Here is a 25,640-nt window from a genome sequence, read left to right as displayed (position 1 = left end):
CAGATTTCATTATGAGAGAAGATCGGCTTCCACATTCATATATTTTAGCAATACATTACTGGAAAAAGACGCATTTTCATGTGAAACTGAAAATTTGATTCAGCAAAGTCATATACAACACATAAATCTTGTTCAAACCATGAAGTTGTACAAACACACAGGAAAAAATAGAAGAAAAAAACTTATGGAAAATTCTTAATTTCTTTTTCCTTTCTCTCCTACCTTTTACATTGAAATATGGTGAAGCTAGTGGTGAAGTTTTCACTAACGGAAAATTATGCTCAGTAAAAACTTTTCACTCATTATTAATAACCATTTCATTTAATTGCATAATTTCATTCGCATTTTCGTTTGTTGTTTATATGTTGAGATTTTTAGTTATCTATATGACATCATCTTTAATTAAAGAGTTCCCAGTCATTTATGTTGAGAGTTCTCGCTTTATTTAATAAATGAGCAAAGATTCAAAAACACCTACGTATTCAAAGCGTTGTGTGAAACCCATTGACATTTTACGAACAATTTAATTTTCGTCATTTAACCATCATGGTAAATGGTGGTGTCAATATTTATTATATTTACCTTTGAACGACCCTGTACGCGCTGTCCATTGTTCAATTGAATCCAAGCATCCCATCGATAACGATATACGGTTAATGTGTTCCATTGATTTAGTATCACCTTTGTGTCAGATCGCACTTTACCCGTTCCAGATCCACAATCAAACCTGATCGATATAACAAATATGTTGAAACATTATTATTATTTTAATAATCGAAATCGAAATTAATTAAATTCAATATTATTAAAATAAATAACACTGTCGCATTGAATTCATGCCATTTTCATAATAATAATAAAATGATAGAAATCCTAATGAAGTCATTTTATTGGAAACATTTTTGTACTATTTGTGGGCACACACAGACGATGACAATAATTATGTGCTTGTGTGCAAACGGAAACAAGCGAACAAACTATTTCCTGTGTCATCGGTTTTCGCTTAATTATATTTCATTATTGATTTTATGTATGCCACAATTGCGATAGCACTCTGATCTATCATATGATAGATATGTCAATGTCAATAGAAAATATAGAAAGAGATAGAGCCTGAAACCACTGCAATGACAACCGCATGATGGAAAACATAAAAATCGATATATCATTTCTTTCGTCATTCCAAATAAATTCCAATGAATTTTTTTTTTAGATATGAACACGTGGAATAAATGAACAAAAATCCTCATGTTCTGATCATCACGTCAAATTGTGTATTTCCACTGTTGTGGTTCCGATTTTTTTCTTTTCGCACATAAAATGTTGAGCGTTAATTTTATAATTAAAAAAAGAAGAAAATAAGACTGGAAATATTTTCATCTTAACGAAAGCAACTTTTCCGAGAAATGTCTCACCAGGGTGTGCTAACAATATATGAGTTTTAACCATCATTTTGAATGGACAAAGTTGTTGACATGCGGACAGACCATTTCCTATAGTGAAGCATTTTTGTCGCAATATATTATTTTTAATTGTTATTTTTGATCATCGTACTCAGCTCTCTTAGTTTCACATTGGATGATTTAAAAAAAAAAAAAACACACAACACACACACATTTTTAACTGAAAAATGTCATTCTTTTTAACGACATGCACAATTTTATCTGTCTTTTATAAATGAATGTATGAAGCAGGGGATGTATATGAGACACTGATTGAATATTCAAAAAGTCTTTGATTTAAATAGCTTGGCACATTAAAAAAAATCAAATAAAATTGATGGCATACAATGTATTACATAAAGGGTATAATGAATAATGAATAAGTTACATTTTTATGTTTTACTATGTAACTTTTATCGCTTTTTTTATAATTGTATGTTGTTCATGTTCAAAATTCATTCTAGAACATTCTAGAGACTGAAAGCAACATTCTATTGAGAAGATTGTATCCGACTCACATACATGACCTTAAAATCTAAAAAAAAATTATATCTAGATTCGATTCACGGAAAATCTTTTGTGTGAATATGTATGTGTTTAAAAAAAATGATTTTTTTTCTCTACAGGAGAAAATTTCAAATGTACAATCACAATTCGATATTTTCAACAATTCGATATTTTCATGTGTATTCTCTTCTTTGCTGGTGGCTATGATTCATACTTTGAAATAAAAAGTGTGTTTTTGTTCCTTGAAAATAACACATAAAAACATTGAATTGAAATGTTTCATGTCATGCTTACAAGGCATTTTGTATAAATGTGTATACTCTGGTAAAAACCTTTTGGCGCATTTGATTCGAACTAAATATTAAGCAAACGATGAATCAAAATAAAGTCAAACGATTTCCAAGTGATTCTGACAGCAAAGAAAAACAGTGCGTAAGCGTGAAAAGAAACGACAGACACGCGTACACTGAAGGAAGATGGAGGGAAAAAGAAGACAAAGTGCGAAACGAATGAAAAGGAACTCGGTGAAAAAAAAAAGCTTTTAATATTTTGCAAATAAAGCGAATCAAACATAATCACAAGTAGATTCGTATCTCTTTCCCTATTTTGTACAAAGAATAGATAGAATGTAAACAGATTGTATGCATAGCGTCAAATAAATACGAGGAACAAAAAATGACGTGAAAAAAGCGCAAAATATCGCCTGAGTCTTTAATTCTAATCGATCAAGATACGCACGACGTTTGCATTTCATTCTTTCGTGTTTTCGTTTCGTTTTTTTTTTATTTTCCCATGTAATTTCCTCAATAAATCTTTTCAATCACTCACATTTCACATATAGTTTGATGTGCTTTACTTGAAATCATCATGCATAACGGAAAAATATGGATAAACAATCATCAATAAAATTCACGTAAAATACACACTGATAAGCAAAAATATGGACGAAATACTAGAAGAAAATGGAAAATAGAACCTTTTCGGTCGGTCGGTTGATTGTCTTCCTTATTATTTGCATTATTTTGAAGGGAATCGTCATCAGCGCTTGTCACGCGCCTCGATCATTACCACATTGTCATTTAATTTTCATTGTGTCCAATTTTGTATGCGACAGCACGTTGAACACAAACGATTAAATGTTCGATGATATGACGTATCTGACCGTTTGAATTTCTAACGCAACGGAGATTAGAGAATTTATGGTTATAAATAGCGGTTGAAGAGAGAGAGAGAGAGAGAGAGAGAGAGAGAAATGAAAAGGAAACCAAGAAAAAATGCCCAAGAAAGAACCGACGCACAAAGGAAGACATATCAACGCGGGCAAAAAAGAAATATGTTGCAAATTAAAACTTTTTGACAGAAATGTTCATTGTAAAACACCAATCACAGAGAAGCTTATTGACTGCTTCAGGTTGAATGTAAACCGATGAAAACACAAAAAAATGAGAGAATGAACGAAAAACGGTGAAATCTTGTTATAAATCCAATGCTAACAACAACCGCGAAATAAACACCCACAAAATCCATTTGAATTGGAAAAATTGTGTTCCATCGCAAAGAACGACAGTCAGACAAATTGTTATCGACTATCAAGATTGAAGCATTGAATGTCTAGCAATTTATATTTCCCTGTATAGTGCAACAAAAATGAGGACGAGGAGAGCGAGAAAAAATGGAACAGAGAATAGAAGAACCAACAAATATCACATTGAGTGAATGTATTTTGGTGGAATGTTGAATAAGCGCAACAAGCGTGTGCCAGATGTATGATTAATTTCAATTTATCTTGGTTGGTTAAAGAAAAATCAGATTTTTTTTCTTTCAATTTTTGTATTTAAAGATCGAGCTTGCTTGAATAACGGAACATTTCAAGCATATTTTAAGCGGTGGATGAATAATCTACCTTCACTATAGCAAAAAAAAAAGTGATATGCCATGGGAATATTAAGCGAGAACGGAAGACGGAAAATGAGCGCCGGACTAGATGAACTAAAAGATCATTATAATGAGAAATGATTGCGATGAAATAAAACAGAGCAATTAGGTGAAAAATGTTAAAAGTTTTTCTTCCTTTTTTCCATTGTTTTTTTTTTAAGTTTGCCAAACTACCACACATATTTAGCATGTATTATATACCTACAATGGCAAAAAAGCAAGGTTTGGTACGTGTATTTTGCAACGTTGTGTTTATTTGGTAGATGTGAGTATCAAAAGGACATGATGTTATGGCAAATTTCAGCACTAAAAAAATCATCTGGTAAATGTGTTTTGATTGTGTTTCGTACTTTTTATTTTGTGCATATGCTTCGTTATATACGGAATATATTGTTGATGATGTCAAAGACTTGAAATAGATTTAATTCAAATGAACATTGACATTTGCACCGAATTCCAATTAAGCCCATTCAAATATCAATTTAACCATTTTTTTTACTTTTTGTGTGATGTGATCAGACACATTTTCTCAATTTCTGATTACATTTGAGTTAGCAGTCTTCTGATGAAACTATCATTATCTCAAAGCCCGGAGTCGTAAAATATAAAGTTATGAATTATGAAAAAAAAGAAAGAAATTTACATCGAAAACATGGAGTAAGACAAACGAATTGAAATCATAAAATATATGAATGGCACTAATTTTGAATGGAATTATGATGGTTGCAATTTAAACCAAGTTATTAGTTATTTAATTTGGTTGGGACGTAATTCATCGTAAAATGTATTTTACATGAGTACGTTGTACAAAGACACAAAGATAAAGAAGAAAAATGATAGATGGGCGGTACAAAATGCGAGCATAATCAAATATGCTATATTATGTGTTTTAAGTTTTAACATGCAAACGAATAAAAGCGAATCATTTGTAATTTGACAGAAAATGTATTTGCCAAATAAAAACCACTGAAAAAGTTTGCGTATTTAAAATGTTTCCCATACACATAGTTTGTGCTAAGAATATGATTCCTTGCGGGTTGGAATATCATGTGAATTGTCTTTCGCCACTTCCGCTGAGAATCAAATTAAGAATGAACATTTTCAACAGTTGGATTGAAAAAAAAATGGGATTGTAGGAATGAAAAAACTTTGCTTCGTTCTACTTTGTGTGTATATATATTTTTTGCGTGGCATATTTCAAGCATTGTCATAAGCGGACAAACAAATAGCGCCATCATCATCATCATGAAGCACCGAATCGGCAGCTGACAAATAAAATAGTGGCTAGAAGCGAAATAAAGTATAACAAATATGTGGATGACGAAACGGAACTCATATGTTGAGCATGACTAGCGCAAAGACTATATGAATACAAACTGTGATGTCGTTTGGCCCTGGTTCTTTTAACAGTAAGCAAAATACACTTATCTGCCCACAAATACAATGCAATTTTTTTTTGTTAATCCTCTTTCATGACATTGTAAAGCTTGCCAGTTCAACTGATGGAGTTAAATTGCAAAATATCATACAGTACAACACGACGAAAAAAAAACGGAAAACTATGACACAAATGTCTTCTGAGTGCAATGTGAACACTGTACACGCTGCGGCATTTCCATGGGATTGGTGAACTTGGCGACAATGATGACAACGATTGCATCAACGACCGGAACGCTACACTAGTAAAATTCATATAAATATAATCTTTAATTCGAAGTTGTTATATTTCTGGCCTTCTCTTCTCTCTACTCTCTATCTTCTTATTCCATTTACTCATTTACCGCTTGTTTGCCCTTTTATTTTCCATGCAGTGTATTCGGTAGTGATATTTTGCATGCACCCGCATTTTGTTTATACCCTACGGTCAACGGTTTATTATCATCTGATTTAGTTCTCATTTCATTTCCAATTTACGATCTCTGTTTCAGTTTTTTGTGTTGGCGTTCATTGTTTCGATGTAACTTGTTCGTTATGTTTATGTTAAAATCCAAACGAGTTGATGCGTTCATGTCATGGCAGTTATATATTTTGTTTGGCCAAAGTAACCTTTCGCCAACTTCTTCATCTCTCCAGTTATTTAATCGAATTAATTATTTCCGGTATTGAATGTGATGGAGATACGCGTTGGCCACTGTGTCAAAATGCTCCCATTATTATATTCTGGTCGAAAATGCACAATGCTCCATCCGTTGTTTGTCGTTGTTTGGTTTGGTTTGGTTTATTTAATTTAATATATAGTTATATATAGTGACCAAAAATGGAACTTATTTCGAATTCAAACAATTCTTCCACATTCTTGCATGTTCGATATATACATATATATTGAATGCTGTCTGTTTTTGTGGTTTACCACTGATGAAAATATTGCGAATACTTTACACCACAAAATTGTATGGCTGACAATGTACAACAATTTTCAATTTCCGAATCATTAATTTTCTCGTTATTTTTCACAACTCAAGACTCAAACAATCTTTCGTCCATGGGATTTGGTCATTCCAATATATTTGTCATGTTTTATCCAATATCCATACAGACTATGAAACCATACAAATGATCTTTCAAATGATTGCAGTTTACATTTTTGTATGGGAGGTTTCCGTTTCCAAAGCAAAGTTTAGCTAGCCAGTTTAGTGGTTGTTAAACAACATGAATGATATTCATTCTATTGGTAAAATCAATAATTCCATCTTATGCTTTGTTTATGGAATTTTCCAACATTTTGGATTGGCATACCATCCGTCTATAATATAAGGTAAATAAGAATGTCCATCGTGTTTGGTAAAAGGTATTGGTTTTTGGTTGTCGCACATTGCTTAGCTAATTTGTTCATTACGCAAAGTCGTTGGATAGAGAGGCGGAAAGAGAGAGAGAGAGAGGTGGAAAAGGAGAAAACAACATAGCCACACACAAGCGGCACGCATCGGTGCGGTAAGATTGTAGGTAATTGTTAATCTATAAATATACGGACTACATGGAATGACTGCCTTCGGCCATTCGTCAGCAAACATAAATAAATCTAATCGCAAGTCAAACGAACAGTAAGATATTTAATTGTGTTTACAAAACGGTACCGTTTAAGCAAAGAACAACGGTCGCTTGCGAAAACAAGGAGTGATGAGGATATTTAAATTAGCTGTGGATGTTGTCAAATTTTCGATATTATTTGACGCCATTTAAATTCATTCAATTCTGAATCAGTTGTAATATAAATGAATGGAAATGTTGAAATGCATTTAAATGTACATGATTATGTTCAAAATGTTAGCAGCGAATTCATAAACAGCTTAAAATCGGATGGTCAAACACAATTTGTGTGAAATCAGGAACAGCAATGCTAATAATTCAATGTGGCCCGATGTGTGGCCATATTAGGTGAATAATTAAGTTTATGATGGCTCATACTTCTTTCGCTTGGAGCGCATTCTACCGAAAACTTTGCGGCAAATTCATAAATTGAAAAGGAGACTTTCTTAGACTAAAATCATACGGCTATAATCTCAACAAAAACCTCTAATTCGGTATACTTAAGTTGAATAGAGTTGGTTGGTTTTTTTTTTTGTAATTAATTTGATATTTTGGAGTTTGAAGAGATTTGCACAATAACATAACACGAATGACAAAGAAGAAGAAAAAGAATGAAGGAACAGAAGTCACATTGAACGCATAAATGTTGAATCACTTAACATATTCTCTCGCATAAACAACAATATCATTTCATTAAAAGGGATTTCTTATGAACTCTATAGACATTTCATTTGACATTTTGTATCATGAAATAATATGAGTTGTTCGTCTTTTTTTGCGTTCAATCTTGCCAGAAGTGCGTACCATAATACTGGTGTGGAATAATTTTGTCATACACATAAGATTGCATTTCATTCTTGGTTTTAATTATCATGACAAAAATAGGCAAACATTTTCATAGTTGAAGAAAATTGTTCGCTCGCGCGTGCAAACACCCCCATCCCAACTCGTTTGCTTACATTCACATAAACATTGCGAGCCTGAAATTTATCGTCGACAAATAAAATAAAGCTACAGTTCATTACAGCAATCCGAATGAAATTCAAGTCGTTGACGTAAAAGTGAATGTCTATGGTTTTTGTAACTCGATATTGATGACTCTTCCTTAGTTTCTTTTATTCATCTTCCACTTCTGTCTAACTTCTCTTTTTTTATACTTTGTAATTACACAGCACGAATCTTCATTCCAATTTCGATGCTATATACTACATTCGGCGTTTTTCTATAGTACATTCGCCTTAATTCACGCTAGCACAGAGTGAGATAAGTATCCAAAGAATGTATATTGGACATATCGTTGCAATCTAGTGCTAAAATAGCGCGCCATTTCTTCGCGAAACACACACACACACACCAAGTATTTCAACTCATTTTACGAACGAAAGACAAGTGAGACAACTCAACGATGGTGCAGATAACAAGCCCTTGAGCTCCCTCAGTTGAGTGAGAAAATGTTAAATAAGAAACGTATTACTGCGTTCCACAATGTACCGAACCAACAATGTGCACTACTTCAATTCGATGGAAACTAATGGAAAATAAATGTTTGGCCGTGTTTGTGTAACACGAAAATTTTACCAAACAATATGCACATGTATCAATCGCAATCCACAATGTGTACTAATTACGCTATGCCGTGTAGAATAATACAATTGGATTGAAAATCAGAAAGCTGCTTTATGCAATTTGAAAACGGAAAGCGAAATTTTACCAAATTCACGCTTTCACCAGACCCATCTTTTTTCTATCTCCCATTCTCTCTCTCTCTCTCTCTCTCTCTCTCTCTCTCTCTCTCTCTCTCCAACACACATACACCCATTGTTGCCCTGACACTTATTGATGCTCATGCATTTAAATGCCAAACACTTCATGTGAGCACAAATACAGTGAGAGTGCCATCGTAACAAATGTATTTTATGTGAAAATACAGTGCGAATACTGGCATAAAATAAGTATTTTGGTTGGTGCGTTTTCTGTATCGGGCATGTATAATATGCAGCATTAAGTTAATGTGATTATTTTGTGTGTGCACGCTCATTTGATGTGTGAATGAGTTTTGGTGTTCGAATTTCATATCTTTCTATCGTCTCCTCGTTGCTCCATTTTTGGGGAAAATGTTAATATGTGCTATGTATTTGTGATTCACTGATCCGCTTTTCTTTACTAGTCAAAATGAATTGAAGTGTTGTTTCAGCAATTAAGTATGTGTAACCATTTCGGCACGATGACAGTGTTGTAAATAACCATGCCCCGCTCATTAATGGCAAATAACATCAATTTACGGATTTTGGTTATTTTTTCAACAACAAAAAAATTGTATCAAATCTTTTTTTCTCACCCATTCATTTTCTTCGTGCATGCATAGAGAGAGAGAGAAAAAAAACCGGTACAACGCATTCACATACACACAAAATAACAACCCAAATGTTGTGGTTGAACCACCATTAAATGTGAAACCTTCTGTATTAATAGAATTGCAAGCATTATCGTTATTTGTAACATGTGTGATGCATATGTGACTGAATGTGTTGCGAATGAAACGGTAATCTCCAAAATTACTTGCGTTAGTTTGGTTTTTCGGATTCATTTCATTCGATTTTGTTGTTTGCGCTTGATTGCGTAAAATTGTTTCAAGTGCTTTAAATGAAATGGAATGGCAACGAAGATACACCAACACGTTCGTGCATCAAAAAGCATAAACCGAAATCGATTTCCAAACGAATACCATTTTGAGCTTTTTGCATTGAAATTTTCCTTAATATTGTATGAATAAGTAAATATAAGCTTTTTTCATAGTACGACGAATTCCAATACGTTTGATGTGTATGTTTGGCCCTGATGCCAGCACACAAACGATTCGGTATTATCCAACTGACACTTATTGAATGTGGTACATTTTAATCCAAAATCAATTCGATGATATCAAACGAGAGTGCTTTTGATTTTTACCTTCGGCCATTTGGTTAGTATAAATAGTTTACCTTTGGAATGATTACGTCACATATACATTCTTTAGCACACTCTCACACACTCTTTCCGGATGAAACATTTAGCCGAAAAAATATGAATGTATTAAGCCACAAACATCGAATGCTCACACGCATCCGATTATCCATATTGGCTAAAAGTATCGACATCCTTACATAATTGAATAGTTTTTCGCAATAAATTATATTCTATTCTTCCAAAAACGTAGTCACAATGCTCGAATTATGCTTTGGGGCACATTCTTAACTGTTTATCAAAATCATTATAGCTAAATCAATGATACTCATTTATGTCTATATGGATTGGAATTCGTGTTGACTTTCGATTAGAGCCGTACCAATTGAGAAAGGCATCGTGCCAAATTGTATATACATAAACAAAGAAAAAAGAGAAAAATGGAGAGAGAGAGAGGGAGAGAGAGAGAGAGAGGAGGGGAGAATGAAAGGGAAGGGAGCACATTGTGGATTTGCGTTGGCTGTAAATGCATTAAATTCTATTATAATGTTCATTCGTATCCATTAATACGATTACTATAATTTTTAATAGGTCGTAATTGCATTCGCATCAATGTTTTAACTGAATCTATTTAGCATATGACTAATAATAACGCACAAATCGATTACATTTTATGACATGCGGAACGATGCATAATTTCGTTTCGCGTCTTTTTTTTGTTTGACTTCCGTTGTGCATAATATGGTTACAAAAAAAAAGAAAGAATCAAGAATGAAACAACACTAAAAATTGGAAAAACTTACTCAAGAAATATAATTACTCTTCACAGAACTAGTTCACTGTTTATGCTTGGTGTGGAGCAAGTTTTAATTACTGAAAGCAAAATCCAACATCTTAATAGTTCGACGCCATATCCAAATTGATATTGTTCCGTCTCATAATTTTCTTCAGAAGATTATAGCATCTGCATGCAATATGGTACTCAAACAAGCATTTCATTGCATGCATTTAGATGTGTATGTGTGTTTGAGCAGAACATTTTTGGTCCGAATAGAGCTGAGCGCTAAGCAATTATAGCATTAAACTGCGATTGTAATCAAAATATTTTCGGCGCTTTTGGCAACAAGCTCATTAATCGAATTGTGTTGAAGATTGTGATTCCATGTATCCGTGTATTAAAATTAAATCTGTATTTGGTTGATTGAACCATCGCTTTTGGCTCTTTAGTCAAACGAAACATATATATTATTGTACATATAATGTACATACGTCTCTCTGTGTGTATGTGTACTGATGCCTTTCTCAATTATTATGAATCAAAGTGACATACCTAGGGGGTAACCGCGCTTTTAAATATATAGAAATATGAACAAATTCAGGAGATTTCAACGAATTCAAGAGATATCGAGAGATATGAACGCAACTTTACATTTTTGGGGGATATTGTGAGATATTCTCATCTAAAGTTGTTCTGGAATTGGGCTTTAGTGGATCCTCAGGATCATCAGAACTGCTCCCAGTTCTGGAAGCGGGTTTTGGTGGATCCTCAGGATGGACCAGACTATGGTTTGACAATGCCCTGGCCCATCCTGAGGGTCCACTTTCAGAACTGGGAGCGATCTGAATGATCCTAAAGATCCAGCAATACTTTGAGATATTGTGAGATACAATTGAATACTTCAAGATATTTGAGTTTTAATCAGATTTTGAGAATAAAGTTAAATTTTGGTGAATAAAAATTCGCGATTACCCCCTAGTGAAATACATTTTATGGCTCTGCACAACGCATACGCATTTCACATACATGCTCTATTACACACATGTGAGTTCGTCTCCAATTCACGCATTGCGTGCATTCAAAATGCTCGTAGCCATTGTACATGCTTCATTAATCATTAATTAGCAAGTTACACCCCAAAAAACTTGTAAATAAATATTTGTTGTAATTCAATAAATAATTTCAGTCAGCCGCACCAAATTTACTGAACGTGTGAAAGTATACACAGAAAATGGTAAATAAAAATCCATATTTTGGCACCGATAGGCAAACTACCCTCGCAATCAGGCAATGTAAAAAAAATAACAAAAACAACAAACACTAACCGACTCAACAGAATTTACGTATATTTTGTTAAGCTGACAAAATACAAGTTTTGGATATGAATCATGGCGGTTTTTCATTTTCTAGTTGGTGAGCGTGTGTCATATTTGCGCGCAACAATAAAATTACGCGACAACGAACATTTGCATAAGAATGAAGCGTAAAATTTTTCCTAAAAACTTATTTATTTATTTGTTTTTATTTGAAAGAGTCGGTGGTGTGCTAAATCTGGATGAAAGAGCAAAACAACAGCATCAGGCGTTTGTTCAATGTAACGACAACAACAGCAGGAGTACAATCCCAACCATTTGACGAAACCGGATAAAATGAGCTCACCAACAATGCAAGCGATGCCGAACTGAATGCACTGTATTGTGGCATTCACTTATTAGCTTTTGCCGTGCCGTTGAGCGTGTTTGCGGTGAACATTTTGTTCATTTGATAGCGAGGTACATGAAAGAGATGTTTTATTTTACTTTCACATTATTTTATGTTATTTGAATTTTCCGTTTCTTTTTGCTTCTCTCTCCCGGCTTCTGTTTTTCACTTTCTTTCTCTCTTTTTATATCTTTTTAACGTACACAACACATATATCGTATCAATGTTATAGCATACATGTGCACGTTGGCATTTTATCGGTTGGTATGCTTTCTCAGTCTATTTAATATATATTTTGAAATAGAGTGATGAACCAAATTGAATTCGTACCACGAAAAATGTTTGCAAATTACTCAAATTGACACACAAATACACATAGAGAGATTTTCTCTTCTCTCTCTCTCTCTCTCTCTCTCTCTCTCTCATCTCTCATTCGCTTTTGCTTCGTTCGCACACAAAACAATATGTAAACGTTAGCAAACAAAAGAGTTAAATAAAATAGATCGTTCCAATTTGTTGAATGCCGATCCTTTTTCGTTCACTCAGCCTCAGTTATTTTATCGATATGTATACAGTAAATGTAACGATTCAAATGTTTTTGGTTGATTTGTACAAATATATTAGTGTCTATACGATATATAAGTATGTGATGTGTGCGTTGATGCCTTCATACATGGTATGTACATTATCGCGAATTTGTAATGTGTTTATTTGAGTTCAGCCAATATATTTGCTACAGATACATATACATATACATTTTTCGGTTTTTTTTTTGCTTTCTTTACGTATTACAAAATGAAAATGGCCAAACATATATATACACACACATGCACGTACACATTGGCACGCACGCACATCAGAATATAAATTTAACATTTTATCAGCCGTAAAAACAAATATGTTATTATTTGAATTCCTTGTATATGAATTGAGCAATATGGATTCGATTGGAATTTATTTGATGAAAAATTGATAGCAATTTCAACGCATAATATTACCATCGACACCGCAATTCATGATGAAATAATGAAAAAGCACAATCTTTGGAATCGTTCACATCACATGTCAATCGACCAATATGTGACAGTAGAAATAAAATATTACATCATTTTTTTCGTAATTTGTGATTCATTTTGTGCTTTTTTCGCATTCGATCTTATAAATGATTCGATTGGGTTATATACTATATTTTGACTTTTCAACAATTTTGCTGCTAATGGAATTATGAATCAAACATTTGGTTTCAATATGGAGCTACAAGAGCTTAAATTCAACCAATCCCATCGAATAGTCAATTCTGCAGCCGAATTTATCTAACAATGTAACATAACTTTCAATTTTCAAGTAGATTTTCGATTGTACTCACCAGAATTCAATGTGCCCTTGGTCAATGAGTACGGCCAAGAAATCGCCGGATAAATCATCTCGTTCGCCTGTTAACAATATGATACCATCGTTCGCCTCCGGTTTGAATTCAATATGCAACTAGAAATATTTTCAAAATAAATGAACAAAACAAAAAATTAAATTCCATTAATTTTCGAACTCCAAAGAATAATTGCATTGAAATGCACTTTGGTCTTCACAAGGTGCATCGCAATTTGAATCATTATGTAGACTCTACATTTTAGAGTTTGTAATATTAAAAGATATTGCTTTTGACTTACCTGAACATGTTTATAAGCTCCACGCAACGCTGAAAATGCAATCCATGAATGCTTTGTAAACCGCGGTGTTGACAGACTATCGGCAACTGCACAGTGCAAAACACGATTAAATATGAAACAAAAGAAGAATGAATGAGTATATGGAAAAGAATGAAGAGTAAAATATGAATATGATAAATATTTGAGCCAATTTTAATGCACATCGCTTGTGATTCTATCTGTATAACATTTATCATATTATTTATTCATTGTATGTAATACATATACATATTTTCAAACAATAATCTTTGTTTTAGCTTTTCACTTATCACCGTGCCAAAAATACGTGAATTGGCTGCGTTCGACTGCCATTTAAAAGTTTTCGAAGTACATGAGTTGAAATTAAATAATAATGATGATAATATAATATCATATATAAAAAGAAGATGCTATATATGAATGCATGTTTCAGCCAAAAATCCAGAGGCATACACATCCTACGACCGACAACTCGTTCGTTTAGACTATTAAAAACTAAAACAATTAAGCACAGTTTTTGGTTTTCGAGTTTATGCAATGGATGAAGAAGTTCACTTTCGAATGTGGCTTGAATTTTGTGGAAAGTGATAAAAGTGAAGCTGGATTCGGTGTTGCAAATGCTTTGGATTGTCGAAAATTGGAACGATGTAATTCAATATGGACACTTTTTTAGTTCCTCGCTTTCGCATCCTTTTCTCTCTAAAGCCATCAAAATCCAGCCAATTTTTTTTCTCTGTACGTAATATAGTTTATCGCGAATCAAGTTTTATGAGCACTAAATTCATTTTCGTTGCCATTTATTTTCTCGTTTAATTTTCACCTTTCATTTTTTTTTTCTTCTTCTCTCGCTTCGAATAACATGCAACCGTGTTTTCGGTTGGTTTGCTAAATGCAGATGAACGATGACTTTTTTATCTCGCCTCCGTTCAACGTGGCGTTGTCGTTTTACAGCTGCTGTTGTCGGCGTTGTATCGTTCTATACTTGATTTTACTCTGTCTCTTTTTCAAAAAAAATAAAAATATGGTCATTTGACTCGGTAGCAGATGCAAAATAAACAATGGTTGATCTCTTCGTAATACTTTCAACGCTATTCCATTTTATATACTTTATCGAATTGAATGTCAACGATTTTCATGATGTACACTCTCTCTGGAAAATACTAAAGCGTTTTCCCAATTAATATACATGTTGCAGAGGTTTTGGATTTTTTGCAGAAAGATGGAGAGAGAGAGAGTACAAGGGTATATGAATTGCACTCATTATGCAGAGATTTAAACGGTCATATAGCCAATAGGAAATAGATAAATCAACGAACGATCGAATTTGTCGGAGAAAAAATTATTATTATTTTTTATTTAAAGAACTAATGATTGTCCATTGATGTCCATTCACATATTGAATTAAGGCGAAAAACGGAATCAATTTAAAAAATGCATATTTATATCAAGTTATTTGGAAATAAAAAATTCAACATAGCCGATTAAGTTTTTACAATATTTTCACAATTTCCTTTTGGCACAGAAAAAATTGGATCACATAAGCCCAACAGATTTAAGAAGAAAAAATCTTTGTATAACAACAACAAATGGTTATCGTTTCAATGGTGCAATAAGAAGAAGAAGAAGAAGAAGATGTATAGAGAAATAGACAATGATAAAGTAAGTAAAAAAAATCCCAGCAAAATCGCTTCAATAGGCAAATAAAGTTTGGATTATTGTTTGAGTTAATTTTACCCTTAGCCGCATTTTTTTGTTTCGTGTTCGCCCTATTTTCGAAGCTGTTACCGTTGCCTTGGAAATGCATGTCAATCCAAAACGAAACCGCAGTATATTCAAATCGAGCGATTAACAATAGACCGAATACAAAAAGGAAAATATACATCGCACACAATGGACAAGAGACAAACGCCTCAACTGTTACAGCAAATTGGATAGTAGACTATAGTTCTCCTTTTTGTACCGGTAACCGTTATTGTTGTGCATTTGTTCGTATGTAACACCATGTATATTAGATATAGACATTAGTGTCTATTGATAATGCTTATGTAAAGCGATCAATCTTCTGTTGTTCTATTAAATGAACAACATCACTGCATTGCACAATCAATGAACGGAGCAAGCATACATAGTAATGGTACACCTTTTTCTTTATGCTGTCCATCAGTATTTAATGAATTGGAAAATTTTAAATATGCGATGGGGCATAAAGATGGGTCTGTCAATGAGTTGGAGAAATCGAATAGGAAGAAAACAACAACTCGAAAGACAAACTGAAGCGAGATACGAACAAAGAAAAACAGAAACAAATGAAAAACGAGTTGTTTAAAAAAAAAAAAACAAATTGAGAAAAAAACAGAGAGTTAAAAACTTGTTGGGTTTTAAAAACTCCAAACAATAAAATGATACGTATATGAAATGAAAAGGTTAATTATAGAATTGTTATTATTATCGATTTAGTCTGAACGCATTGAAAACAACGAATGGCTACAATTTCAAAAAATATTTTCCGTAATTGACGCAATCTCATTGCTGACACTGCACAGCTATAGACCGTTTAAAAATGACGGACAAAAGGTTTAAAATTTAATTCGTTCTTGCTGTGCTGTTTTTATGCATTAAATGGATCAGCTTAGAAAAATGAGTGGGAAATACCACATTTTTTCCAACCCATTTTCTTTTTCCCACACTTTTGAATATTTATATTTTTTTCAACATGGGTGCACTTACGAACGGACAGTAAAAAAAAAATAATAAGTCACTTAATAATAATGGTTTATTATTAATAAACAAGCACGAGTTTCACTAACAAAGGCCTATTCTATCGCAAGCAATAGGAGAAAAAAAAACGAACCCGACCAATGCCAATGAACCGAAGTGTGGAATGAATGAGCGGAGAAAAAACAATTTAACAAAATGCCCGACGGCAGCGATTTTTCAATTCCAAACTCATCGAATATGGAATGTTTAAAATTATGTTGAAATTAGTTGAGCCGGAATTTGATAAACTCAAATATTTGTGTTGGCATGCGTGTTGGTAACGTAGATTGACTTTAAATTCAATTCCAATTTCAGTTCGGTATATTGTAAATAACACGTCACTTGGCTCTGCATGTTGGCGTTGCTTATTTTCTATCTCTATTTTTTTCTGTCGCTCTGTCTCTATTTATTTGTTTTACCATCCGAAATTAGTTTGGTATGTTGTTTCCAGCACGAGACACGAAAATGTATTTCAATTCTTGTTGCGGGCGTGCGTTTTATTACGTTTGTATGTTCATTTTGTCAAAAGCTTAGAGGATTTCCCGACCAACTAAAACGGAAGAATAGTTAGGCAAACAACATTTGGGAAAACATAACAAGAATTAACCGCAAACGATTTTGGTGAAAGGACTTTAAGCTTTCTTCCTGTTAAGCTATCAAGCTTTTTGGAAATTTGTTGGTCGTTAAACGTATTGCCGAATGTGAGAGGAACGAAAAAGAATGCTCACGAAAAATGCGACCCCTTTTTTATTCCGTTCTACACATTTCGATGATAAAAGCGCTGTTAAAAACAATAGAATGTTGCCAACAAATCACCATTTCTTCTCTCACTTTTTCCTCTTTGTTCAAAATACACCAGCAAACATAGCAAAAAAAAAACAATGCGAAAGTCGAAAAAAAAACGCAATTCTGCCCTCTTACTTTGATAATTATTTCTTTTTAAGTGTTTTCCATTCATTTATTCTTGAATTTATGTTATCGTTTTGTTGCGAGGATGTGGAGAGCAAAAGTCTCAAAACCATTGGGCGTATCACACAACGCGGCAAAACCATACGATGCAAAAAGAACAAAAAAACACGGCTCGTGTTTGATGCACACACCCCATAAGCAATGATAATGCAATTGTTTCGGTATCAGATTTGAAACAGCACAGAACGAATAACTACGGCACCGAATGCAAACACAAAGACGATTGACACACACACACACACACAACCACACAATGCACTGTGCTTGTGAATTTAGAATTGAGAGAGACATTGAGAGAGACCGAGAGACAGAGAATGAAAAAGAGAGAAGCTGTAAACGAAAACGCGAAACGGAACAAAGTACAAAAAAAACCGGCAGCTAAAAACAAAGTGGGAAATAAAAACACAGCATAGATAATGCACACGGTTGTTGCTTCGGTTTCTGCCTCTACTTTTGCTTGATATTATTTCTACTGGTGGTGATACTTGTGCCGTTGGCTGTATCAGGTTTGAATGTATCTGTGTGTGTTGTGCTCGTGAAACTGTGACTGTGGTTTGCTGAATGAAAGAATGGCATTATTAATTTCCTTATAACTATGCCGATATTGTGTGAAGCAACGCTACCGCAAAATTTTGCCCATTCAACAGTATGTGTAGAGAGAGAGAAAGAGAGAATATGTCTGTTCAATAGCGGTAGCGCGATGCGGTGTGTGGTCTGTGTGTATTTTGGTGCTTTTTGTGTTTTTCCATCCAGGCATTATCATGGATATATTGCACAAATATCTTGTGTATTTATGAATTTTGTCTCCTATTTGGGGTGCCACATCACATTCGCCATGTTGTAGTCGCTTGTTATTGTTGTTGGCGGTGTTGTTGTCATAGCCACTACATTTCGCATTCGCACAATCATATAAAAAGGAGGTAGGTGGTGCATATATGTATGGTAAGCTTTTATTACACGCATAGCAAAGCTTGCTATGCACTCAGCTGAAAGATTGGTAATGCGCGCGCGATTGCTTGCCAAGAATTGTGAATAAAAATAGCATGAAAAATAGACACAGCACAAATGCCGTATATATGTCGTGCAATATTTCGTAGAAATTTATTCAAATATTCCGTATGTCGTGCAGTTGAAAGCGTGTGCACAAAGACATCATATACATTTCCACCGAACTCTATCTTTAAACATCTGTATATATTCATAAAATGTATGTGACTGTGTGTATGAGCGTTTTGTTTGCAACGGAAATATTCAGTTCAGCGAAGGATCGAAAGAGATTTCCATGACACACGAATGCATTTTCACCATTGTTTTAGATCATTCATACAACAAGATATGAGCATACACTCACCGATATGCATACAAACAATGCCAACGGCTAGCCGGCCGACACAGAGATAAAAGTCATTCTGAAAATTCTAATTTTGCCATGCACAACGTAACCGAGATGAAGAGGTAATGGCAAATATATATAAAGAAAAAAAAGTAACAAAACTCATAACAGGATGATATGTTTGATAACTGTTGCATTCGCATATAAAACGTTATGTTATTGTATAATAGGATGTTGTTGTTTGACTTTAATGGAGCTGTCATAGTGCCAGTGACTGTCGCATTACGAAATCTGAATACACGATTACTAAATACCAAATCATTTTCAGTATGAATATAACTAGTAAACCCGTACGAGGACATTGAGAAACACAGGTACTAAAGTACACCGGCAACGAGAAACTCATCATCGCAGTACAAGCCATGCATTCAAATTACTTTTGACAATCACGAAACATGGTATGTTGAGGACAACTTTTACATTCGAGCAAATTTTTATGGGGCAGAGAGTAGAAAACGCTACCGCTATAGTAATGCTATCAATAGTTACTATTTGTACACATTTCGGTTATGTGACCCAATGGGAGGAAATGACAGAAAATTTCAAAATTGGCGCGCTGTTTAGTTTCTATTTGAGTTGTTAAGTTACATTGACGTCCCCTTTGAAATTGGTGGCGCCACCGTCGGCTCAATGAGACTTGAATTCTTCACATTCTGTCATTGATGTGACCACAACAATTTGTGATGGACTCTAATGTGAGCAAGGTCACTCTTTGTATGTGAACAATGTGTTTTTTTTTTTGTATGTAGAGTGACATTATTCACATTAGAGTGCACACAACCGAAATGTGAACAAATAGTAACTATTGATAGGCGCTGTTAATATAGCATTACTATATATATACCGCTATAGCGGTAGCGTTTGCTACGCTCTGTTATGTATTTTCATTGCGTTTGTGTTGAACAGAGATGAATCGGACGAAAAAAGGTGTATAAATATGGTCAAAAATTTATCAAAATCACAAATGCTTAAATTTGCTTACCATTTTCGCATTTGCTACCGCTTTTACCGAAAGGACATCGACATCGCATCGTGTTCTCCCTGTTGTCGCATATGCCGTCCGTACCGCAGTCTAAAAGGCATGATTCACTGTAATCACAGAAAACAAAATTAATTCAGTAATTTTGGTTAAATCTTTGACACTTTCGTTTGCGGTGTTTTTTCTTCTTTTTTTTCTTCTTCTCTACTATCATTGCACGTTTTAGTTGAACAAAATTAAGGTTATCATTCATTAAATCAGACTTTCAGGGTTTGATGCTTTAATGTAGTGTACTTACGGTTTTGTGGTCGTCATTTCCGTTGTCCTATCCGTACTATTGTTCAAATGCAATTGCACCGATTTTGCCGTTGCTTTGACATCAAATTCTTTCATTGATTTCACATCTTTTGGTTTTGCTGTCGCCACACCATCCAAATTTCCTTTGTATACTTCAATGTGAATATAAGTTTTAACCGAATCGTTGTTGGTATTGCTATCGCTTAAAATGTTATTTGCCACATAAATGTTTCGCTGTTCATAAGCATTTGAGCGTCCAGTGTTGGCGCTGTCGACGTCATTGTTGCTGTTGCTGCGTAGATTGAGTCGATTATTGTTCACATCATCATACACCGACATATCGTCTTTGGAGTAGTAATTTTCATTATTGTAATTATAATTAGAAGTTGTAGTCGATGGCAAGGTTTTGCCCATGCCAATTTTTGGTTCAATCGTCGTTGAATCAATGGCAGCAATTGGTCGTTCATTTCTTGTTGTTGGTAATGCTGTTCCTCTTGCTCCTCCTCCTGCTACTGTTGCTGAGGCTGTCGTCAATATTTTGTTCGTATCGAGATTGTCGACGACTAATTTTCTCGAAATTGCATTATTCGATCCAATTTTGATGACTATGCTATCACTGCCACTGCTACTGCTACCATTATAATCTAGATCGTCCTCAACTTCGTCGTCATCATCAGTGTCATCTGTGGACAAAATAACAGGAAATTGTCGATTCAGTCGAAATTCCATAAAATTTGCGTTAATTTTAAAGAGGGGAATTTTTGTGCGAATTCGTGAACCATCCGGTAAGTGAACGGCGACGAAAATATATGTACGGAAAAATGAATTAATTTTATTGCTTTTTCGCTACATAAAATAAACATTAACCAACCTGATACAGCATCGTTGCCATTGTAACCATACTCATTATTATCATTATCACTTGTGCTTTCCGTATCTGCATGCCGGTTTGTGTCAATGTTTTGGTTCCAATCAATAATTGTATTGTAAAAATCTACATTATTTTTGTCATCATCAATATGTAATGTGTTTTGATTTGGTATACTGCTACCGCTACTGCTGCTGCCCGTTGTCTGTTTGGTTGCGCCCTTACTCGGCGCATCCACTTTGTTCGGTGATTTTACATTCAACGGTTTGTTGCTATTATGGTTGTTGGTATTTTTTACATTTATATTTTTGTTGTACCTACTGCTTTTACTATTTCTATTTAAATTATTTACACTAGAGCTACTTTGGCTATTGTCGCCATTAGATACACTTTTGTTATAGCTTTGTAAATTATTGTGCGAATATGAATTATCTAATTTTGCACTGAACGACGCGTCGCTCTGATAGAGTACATCCTCTTCGGTGCCACTGTTTAGATCGTTCGATTGATATGTTGAATTTATCACTGCGAAAGAAAATAAAGACAAAAAGCAATGAATGAATGAATCAGACTCAATAAACGAAAGAAAGAAAAAAGAAAGCACACACACACACACAATATGAGACAATGCCTAAAATATTAATGAATGACAATCCCTGGAGCTGAATAGAAATCATAGGCGTAAGCGTAAGAATAAAACGAAGAAAATGTCTTCGTCTCGACATTTCTCTCCATGGGGCTGTTCCGTTTTTTTTTGTTTCCATCTATTGTTATTAACAATTTGTCAAATCCTCGATAAATATAGATTCCATTTTGATAAATCGATACGCATTTTGGGGATAGGCAATCAGTTCTGCGAGAAAAGACGAAGGCGATACACGCGCTCGTCTCGAAATGGAATATTTACAGAGCTTCTTTCGATCACGTCCAGCGAGTGAGATTTATGCATGTCGAATGATTGTAGGCTCGTTTGGTTCTTTGTCGGATATGCGTCATGCATAAATCAGATTTGTGAGCTGACGATTTGCCTTCTATCTCTCATTAACATATTCGTGCGCTTTTTATTTTTATTCTTTCACTTCATCTCTCTCTCTAACTCTCTCTCTCTCACGTACTTATTTTATACTTCGTTATTATGCACACCCTTGAATAAAGATTCAACGCAAAAGAACGAATAGATGTGTCCACGCAAAAATTTTGAGTTTCGGATCTTGCCGTCACCTTATTCTCTGTTATTGTTATGCCCTTCATTCTTTACACAGTTAACTCGTCAGTCTCTATCAATGCAAATATTTTTCGACACATATTGATTTTCTCTCTTGTAGCAAAAAAAAAAAAAAGAGTTTGGAAATTGAAATCCATCAACCCTCGTTCAATCAAAACATTATACGCCTTTCGTTTGTTCTTTCGATGTATTGGAATTATTTCAACACTTTTTCATACAAGCCGATTTTCAAACGGACTGGTTTTGGATGTGAATGGCGTTGAATCAAGTGCTGCGCATCATAGTAAAAACCAATTTGTTGGAAATATTTTACTTTGAACAAACCAAAGGGTAAAATCGAATTCGTTTCGATCCCTGCGTTTTTCACCCTCAATATTTTATTGTTCAAGCGTTTATTTTTGAATTTCATATTTTCACTAATATTTACTTGGTTATATAAAAAGATTCCCATTGTTTCCATGAAAAATATGTTGCAATCTCAACGAATGGGTTGTATAAATGTATCATTACAAAATGATAGATTCAACATACTTGAGGCACATTTTTTTTCTTCTGTTCATCATTTCACTTAATTTTCGGATTTTATTTTTGTTACCATTTAAAAAACAAGTCATGGTATTAACGAAGAAAAATGAAAACATTTTCGCAAGCCATTGAAGATGACAATAAAAACAAAAGCGGTTCGTGCCCAAAAGCACACAGTCAAATCGTGTGTGTGCACGCAGACTTTATAACGGCATAATTTGTATCATAGTCCATCCAATTTATTTTCATACCCAAAGAAATCCAGCCAATGAATTTTTCGCATAAAATTGTCTGTGTTGATAATAATAATGCGTTGAAAATGCGCTTATTTCATAGACACAATTGTCAAATGGATTGAAAAATGGAGAAGGGGCAATGGCGAGATTGTGTACGTGGCATTTGTTGTGTGTATGTGTGTGTGACGGCCATATAAATGATGCAGACATCATTTTTGCACAATTATCCAATTGTTTTATATTAACTGAGTTAAATTGATGAAACAAATAATGCTCAACTATTTTGTAACCAATCGTATGTGACCAAATTGCTGAATGTATGGAACAATGTACTAATTTCTCGGTTTCAGTGTATAAGTTTCACTACCATGAATAGAATCGATCTTCAATAGATAATTGTAGTTAGAGAAATGTGGAAAATGCATTTAAAAAGCAAAGATCTGCTAACAGAAGCTCATTTCATCGAAAACATTTATCGATACAAAAGAGGAAAATGTGCTTATTCACATCGAAACCACGTGTTTCTCGAATTAAAATGCAATTACTTTATCAATAAATATATATATTGATTTACGGGCATTATATTGATGGTGAAAACTGAAAATTTCTCGGATCATGGCGTAAATTGCTATTCATTCGCTTATTAAGAGAGATTGTGAATTGAATACGGTAGGTCGACTGTCGGAAATCATATCTCTTAATATTCTGACCGTATATAATGCTTTCTGTCATATTGATAGTCGGCCAAATGAAAATTAAATGAAACACAAAGCGAAACTGGAACGAATGTAAAATGCAGAATGACGATGTGCGATGATACTAATAATAATCATATATGATATTTAATGAACACATAAAACTCCATCCGTCAGTGTCTCACTAAATGGTTAGTGCTGAATATATTGACTCGTTTCTGATTTGCAAAAAGGAATGGCACGTAACACTGAACCGAGTGCCAATTTGAAAATCTCTTCTCTTTTCTCACACCGTTATTCGCGTGATGAGAGTATATTCAAGCGCTGAATATGATTGAATTAAATTCGGTATTAAATCAAATTTTTTTTAAATATGTTAATAATGTGGCAACAAAAGGCACATTCACATAAACAGTAGCTCCATCCCAGCATCCGGAAACGAAAATGAAATAGTATTATGTTACATTTGCTTCATACAAGAGAGAGAGAGAGCATTCGCGATTAGCATAATCAAGTTTTCGATATTGCTTTTAACGAGACATTTTTCGCTCGATAAAAATGTGAAATAATTAAGCTGCACATTGCATGTGTGTAGAGTATGTTAGGTTCGACTAACAATTTTACTATTTTTCGACTAACAATTTATTTTTACTAACGTATGGGCAATTTCATCAAACCTAATTCAATCAACCTAACAATCAACCCTAATTCATGTGGCATACAGCATTTGAATGTTGGATTTATCGCTTGAATATATACTGAATATCACATTTTCTTTGTCTTTTCTCTCTGCTCTACACTTTCGGTAAGTGAGTAAGTGAGAATGTATATGTTTTCTATAATCACACACTTTGTACGATTTCATATCTGCTTGAGGCCACAATGCAGTCTAATTTATGGAAACTGAAGCAAATTAAATTTTCGCACAAATCTCGCTTCTTCTGTATTCCATTTTAACAAACAGACAGACAAACACCCACAAATAGAGAGAGAGAGTGAAAGACATGTATCCAAGCAAAAATGGCATTTGTCGACTCGACATCGTCATTTATCTTAAGATTTAAACCGACAAAGTGAAACATGCCGACCAAGACGAACGATTTGATGCAATTTTGTGCATTTTCAAAAATACATACAATTTTACTTGGGCGTATGGCGTTGTGTATGTGTGGTTGTGGTTGGTGTATGTGTGGTTTTGCTTAAAATGTGATTTTGTATATTTTGATGAGCGACGATGAATTTTTGCCGTCAAAAATGCAATGCAAATCATAATATCCGATCTCGTCCATTAAGCAATTTTCTTTTGATGCACTTTTACGAAAAATTTCCATTATGTTTAAACTTTATGCAATTTATTCATTAAAACGTAAGATAGAGTGAGAAAATATAAAGCGTGAGCAATAGTGCAAAACAACACCGTGATGAATTGCAATAGACAATTGTTTATCTTGCTAATTTCGTGTTTTTTTTTCTATTTAAATTAGGAAATTACTGAAACGTATAAAACTTTTAATCGAATGCCGTAAAGAGAGCGAAATAGAAGAAGAAAAGAGCTCACATTCACAAATTCACCTACACCTGATGTTTGTGTGATTTTTATCTTTTTCCATTTGGCTGTTGTTTTTCTTTTTCTTGATGTCGTGCAAAATGTAAGTATTAAATGTTTGCATTTTCATTT

General features: G+C 34.0%; 1 protein-coding gene across 2 annotated transcripts in view; it reads right to left on the bottom strand.

Annotated features, from left to right (window-relative positions):
- Positions 1–25,640, bottom strand: part of LOC116337395 — a 119,724-nt gene that overhangs the window by 57,588 nt on the left and 36,496 nt on the right. For both annotated transcript variants that reach the window (XM_031761918.1, XM_031761919.1), the window contains 6 exons: positions 21,285–21,806; positions 20,415–21,096; positions 20,120–20,226; positions 14,001–14,086; positions 13,700–13,818; positions 583–727 (listed from right to left, as the gene is read on the bottom strand). In XM_031761918.1, coding sequence (XP_031617778.1) covers positions 583–727; positions 13,700–13,818; positions 14,001–14,086; positions 20,120–20,226; positions 20,415–21,096; positions 21,285–21,806 — 1,661 coding nt within the window. The remainder of the gene's footprint in view (positions 1–582; positions 728–13,699; positions 13,819–14,000; positions 14,087–20,119; positions 20,227–20,414; positions 21,097–21,284; positions 21,807–25,640) is intronic.

This window comes from Contarinia nasturtii, unplaced genomic scaffold, assembly GCF_009176525.2.
Source record: "Contarinia nasturtii isolate CC-2019 unplaced genomic scaffold, AAFC_CNas_1.1 Cnas_scaffold_285, whole genome shotgun sequence".
In the NCBI taxonomy this organism is placed as follows: Eukaryota; Metazoa; Arthropoda; class Insecta; order Diptera; family Cecidomyiidae; genus Contarinia; species Contarinia nasturtii.
This window is presented reverse-complemented; position numbering and strand designations above follow the sequence as displayed.